Here is a 5,857-nt window from a genome sequence, read left to right on the forward strand (position 1 = left end):
GCTGTGTGTTTCGTTGTGAAAGCTAAACTACTTTGTTTGGCCTTCCAAAAGAGGATGATATCTGCTTCGTCATGCCTAGAGCTGATCCGTGCTGGTCGCTGAGGAAATACACTAACTTCGCGCTGTGGATCGCCGGATCTGCTTTCACCGTGGACGAAGCCAGTCCACGAGTCCAGCCATCACATGTGGTTGCCGCAAGCCCTCTGGCCGCGCCGTTCTCTAGGCCACCCGCCTCTGCTCACTCAAGGCCGTGGTGTGTGCCGCTGTTTCGTTGTGAAAGCGAAACTACTTTGTTTGGCCTTCCAAAAGAGGACACGACTAGAAATCAGTGGTTAAGTTGTATTTACAACACTGTTCCAGAACAGTTCAACCCAAATATTCAGATGTGTGCAGCACATTTTATGGAGGACTGTTTCCTGATCCTGGGAGAGTAGACTACAATGCCTGCTGTTCTGACTCACGGACTGCAAGTACGTTTTTTATTTTTAAAGAATTTGCCACTGACGTTTCAGACTCGAGTTTTGAGCAGTGTAGAGTAGCGCTTGTTTGTCATTTCTCCGATCACAAATGCAGACATGGTTTTATGTTTACGCGGCGCGATGTAATGCAACGCGTAAAAAGACAGTACAAGTCATTATAATCCGTAATTATGTCCCCACTGATGCAACAAATGCCTCGTTTATAATGGGTTTTAATGTTTTTGTCTCATCGCTCTGGCCGGACAGGGCATCACAGTATGGTAGGGGCGTAACATTTCTGTCACACGGTTGAGGTATTCGGCCAATCACAATGCACTGGATAGCTGGCCAATCAGAGCACACCTCGCTTTTTCAGACCGATGAGCTTTGTAAAAATCGACGTGTTTCAGAAAGGTGGGGCATAGAGGAGAAACAATAATGTACAGTATGTGGAAAATAATGTGTTTTTTGAACCTTAAACCTCATAAACACATTTCATTACGCCAAATACACCAAATAATGTTCTTTTTAGCAGCATCATATGACCCCTTTAAGTTTTTTTTTTTTAAGTTTAAACGTGACACGATTGCTGATAAAACACATTGGGCCTCATTGATCAATCTAACGTAGAAACGAAAGCAGATCCATGTGCACAGATCAACTTACGACAGAGTTCATGTGTGATTCATGAAACATTCGTATACCGCCAATCTCATCGTACGAATGATTGTATGTTGATAAATGTGGCGTCTGAAAACAATCGCCATTTGAATATCACGCCCCTAAAAACACCCCGGTTTAGAATCGTTGCCCCTAGAGTTTAGCAGACCAACACCAACAACCAACTGAGTGCAATACGTCACTTCTCAGACGTTCCAAGACCGACAAACACTGATTCAACATGTTCAGTCGGTGATAACAAGTGCCAACCAATGCCAGCAGACGCCAGCAGGGCTAACACACTGATAAGACAGAAACCGATGAATGTGTCTGTGTCTGTCGGTGCGGTGTGAATGGTATGTGTTTCTGACTACCTCCATATGTGTTTTCCTGTTTCCACCTGTGTCTGCTGACCACTTCTGATCCAATAGCAAAAAATGCATGTTAGTGCCAGGCGTAGACTTCAGATATATAATGCTGAATATAATATCTAAAATGCAATGGGACAATTGCAATTTGTTGGTCTTGAACATGGCAAATGTCTGATTTTACTAGAAAATTTAAATAGGGCCATTATTTTACTAAATAATCATGCACTGCCATTAAAACATTATTTTAAAGGTATCTGAAAATAAGTGAAAAGCTTTTTAAACTGTACAATATTTACCACTTTTTAATGCAAGTAATCTGACGGATCATATGTATGTTGCACAATTCTGCTTATGTGTTTAACTTATGTCTTAGAAGTCAGAACTTCCTTTTAACTACTTTATTGAATTTTTCATTCATTCACTTTGGGGCTTTGTTTAAAGCAAGGGTGTCAAACATACGGCCCGCAGGCCGAATACGGCCCACTAAGACGTCCAATACAGCCCGCGGGATGATTTGAACAAGAATATAAAATATAAAATCTTTTTTTTATCATTATTATTACTAAACAATATTGTGTTTAGTTTTATTCTTTTTATATTTTATTTTATCATTGATCATTTAATTGCGCTTCTATTGCGCTTCTGCCGGAACCTCGAACACGCATGCACATTCTAAAGCGGAGCCTAATTCAAATTTCGAACACTTCGCTAATTGAAGTTGTGTGGCAAGCACTGGCGATTTTAAAAATGTCCAAAAAAAAGAATAATTATTTGGAAGGGCGGATGTTTCAGTGTTCGGTGTTCGCGAGCCGTCTGAAACGCGTGTGCGCGCTTCGTGTGTGTGCGGCTGTGCGTGTAGAGAACAGCGTGCGAGTAACGAATGGAGTTCCCTTTTGCCTTTTCTCTCTGGAATTATTTAAAATTTGCTTGCTTGTGTAAATACGAACAAATGATAAACTTATACTCTATTATGGTTAAATTTGGTCCGTACGGATCACGGATCAACTACGATCCATTTAACCACTAATTAGGGCTGGGCGATATAGATAAAAAAATGTATATTTATATACATATACATAACGATATAATGTTTCATATCGTTCGGTATCGATAATTATTGACATTTTTTATAACCTTTTTAAAAACAAAGAGCAACAGAATTTTTTTTTAAAATTTAACCACTGTATTTTTAAATTAACCCAATTTATTGAGACAAATAACAAATATTTGTTTGTTTTAACAGTCAAACACACAATAAAAATGAAACAAATATCTAATTTCTAATGTTTTATATGCAGATTAAATAGGTCATAAGGAAACTTTTGTCTTGTCTCCCGAGGCCACAGGAGGGCGCAATGAGCAAAACAATGCAGCACATAAAATTGTCAACGCAAGGAAATAAATGTCTATAAAAAAACCTCCATTACATCTAAACTAACTCATAAATCAAATATAAAACAATTATGAACAAAACAGCATCATGTATTTATGCATTGCTTAATACAAAGAGCCGAAGCACCGATCACACAGATTGCATTTAAAAATATAAGAAACGCAGTGAAAGGGAATAAACCTCCACAAATTCGTGACATGTTTTGGCTACAGCTCTTGTGTGAGACGCGAGTGCAGCAGTCATATTTGTCCGTCTAAAATGCGCTGTGTGAATGGCTTGGTTTCGGTTTTCACCTTATCAAGATCTTCTACGCATTGAGCTTCTATATTTCTCTAATATTTTGAATGAATAACGCAGCAGCGGCACGTCTCGTGGGCTAGACTAACAAAACATTAAAATACAACAACGTCACTAACATTACTCACCGCATCTCGTGCTCCACTGATGACGCTCCCTGATGCACTTGTAACATTCAAATGCAAATGTTTATTTTAAATTCGACTAATATTCATTTTTGTATTCACAATCTCCTCATCACAGGCAGGCACAGCACTCATTTCACATGTGTTTGTGTGTGCTGTCTGCGTCACTCATAGCACGTGCCTATATCGTGCACTATATCGAACATTTTTAATATCGTTATCGAAGAAGGTGTACCGTCGATAAATATCGATACCGTTTTATGGCCCAGGCCTATTTGATATCATTATTTAATCACATTGGAATCGAAACTGGGAATCGAAAAGAATTGGAATTGATAAGCAGAATCGGAATCGGAATTGATTCAAACGATACCCAACCCTAGTCTGGGACAGCCAAAAATTGTGCAGTGTGTCCCAGGCTTTAAAAAATATGATTCCTAGTGTGCAGAGACTGGAATAATGAGTGCCCTGTTGGTTATAGTATAATTACTTTGTTTATAAGTAAGCTTATTCCTTTACTTGTGGAAAAATAGTAATGATATAGAATAAGATGATATCTAAAGTATTAATCTGTTTGTTTGAATTTTTTTTTATAGCTGCATAATAGCTATAAAAATATAGGTAGCTGTCAAAAAATTCATATCAGTCAAAATATTTCAGTAAATGGGTCCTTCACAAAAACATTCACTGGAAAACATTCCCACAGGCACACGATGCTTAACTGCTTCTCTCAAATAGCATATTGACTTCGCCATAAAAAAGTGAAACATTATAATATTTGTAGTCAGCTTTTGCCTTTCAGCTCTCCTTACACAAGGTCAATCCATTTTCCAACTTCAATAAAATAAAATAAATAATAAATACATTTAAAAAGTCAGTAGTGAGGAGAAAATGTTATAGGTCTGTTCTTTTCTACTGAATTGACACATGTCCAGAGAAACAGCATTACTACAGCAGCAACCACAAAGGAGCAAAGCTTTAGAGGAACGCACCGGGCAATAAACTCGGAGACACTGATGCTTGGAAAGAGTAATTACCTGAAGGTCGTCATTTGTTTGATCCACAAATCCAGAAACGTGTGTCAGTAGCAATCCAGTAATGAGCAAAATGTCTTAAATTCCCATAAACTCCTCTGAGGTGAGGATGAGATGAGGGGTAAAGCCTCTAGACTGTGATATGGAGCACTCATTAGCCTTTGCAAAGGTTTGACTTTCCACAGGACAGAATGAGGAAAAGAAATACTGAAGGAGGCACAGCTGAAAACATTCAACTTTGTCTGACACACCCAGAGGCTTTGGAATGGATCCCAGCTCTAAATGTTTCAGTTTGCATCAGACACAACAAGCTTAAAAAAAAAAAAGGAGAAAAAAAAGAGAGGGAGAGAGAAAGAGAAACCCAACATGTATGCACACGCACACTCAAAAACTACAATAAACACAGCAGGCTTCAGCTTTTTACATGTTCTGAGTGAAATGTTAAAAGATTCCCGGCTCTCTGTTCTTCCCTCTGTGGAAAGAGAGCAGGCTGAGCGTTCTGTGCGAGGCTCACACAGAGCCATCAAAGAGCGCTTAACTTTCAAAGAACTCGATACCCAGCCCTAGTCAGGACAGCTACTCCACTACAAACATCATGTGGTCACATTTATATTTGACTGCACCTGTACAAGCTTTCAGTGATATGATGATCAAAAAGTGTTTTGAATCTCATTTCCACCGGCATTAGCCCCGACAATAATAATAATTTATAAGCTTGCAGCTTGTTAATAATACTAAGAGAACATGTCTCGAGTTCATGTGGACTGCACACAAAAACAAACAAACACAGCAAAACTAGCGTAGTCCAATTCACAAACAAATTACTTTCGTTTTGTGGCCCAAAAACATATGCGACTAGTATAGTAAGGTTCTTGTACAAATTACATTATGAGCTGCATCTCTTTTAATGACAGACGTTTTGTCATGCAGCACATACGCATATCCAACTAATCCATAATGAAATTAGTTTACTTTCATTACTGATTATTGTCTTGCAACTTTACTCTGAACAGTACAAACATATTAAAACTGAAAGAAAGACCTATTTAATAACACACTCCCGATAAGCCTGACATCACTCACATGACACAGAATATGAGAGAAGCATGACCGGAGAAGAAAAACTAGAACAGGGGAAAGATACCCTTGGGCTAGTAACCAACATTTTTATGCTTGAATCAAGGTTATGATGCCAAGTTTATAGATACCTCGACACAAATCTGGAGATCACAGCCAAAAACTAATACTAGCCTGTAATGTAAGAAAACCCTTATTAAAGGACAAATAAACAGTCAGTAATAAAAGAACGAAGAAACTAATAACCACAATAGGACAAATAAATAAAATGGAACAAAGACACAAATAAAGTTAACAATACTTTTCAGGAAGGTCTGTCCAGCAGAATTTTTACAGAAACTACAAGTAATCAAATGCAAAATAAATAGTCTTCACTTAATAAAATAAACGATGATAGTGCACCATGATTTATAGCATTACTAGCTAACTAATAACACTGCCA

At 38.1% G+C, this 5,857-nt stretch overlaps 1 protein-coding gene across 5 annotated transcripts in view; it reads right to left on the reverse strand.

Annotated features, from left to right (window-relative positions):
- Positions 1-4,610, reverse strand: part of LOC107746588 (plakophilin-4-like) — a 59,234-nt gene extending 54,624 nt beyond the window's left edge. For 2 of the 5 annotated variants that reach the window (XM_016560855.1, XM_016560853.1), the window contains exon 1: positions 4,342-4,610. Coding sequence is in view for 1 of the 5 variants with exons in the window: in XM_016560857.1 (XP_016416343.1) it covers positions 4,342-4,355 (14 nt within the window). In the remaining 4 variants the exon portion in view is untranslated. The remainder of the gene's footprint in view (positions 1-4,341) is intronic. The other 3 variants (XM_016560856.1, XM_016560854.1, XM_016560857.1) reach the window with 2 other exon arrangements.
- Between the last annotated feature and the right edge of the window lie 1,247 nt (positions 4,611-5,857).

The sequence above is a fragment of the Sinocyclocheilus rhinocerous genome, unplaced genomic scaffold, assembly GCF_001515625.1.
Source record: "Sinocyclocheilus rhinocerous isolate Xijiao unplaced genomic scaffold, SAMN03320098_v1.1 scaffold1973, whole genome shotgun sequence".
Lineage (NCBI taxonomy): Eukaryota > Metazoa > Chordata > Actinopteri > Cypriniformes > Cyprinidae > Sinocyclocheilus > Sinocyclocheilus rhinocerous.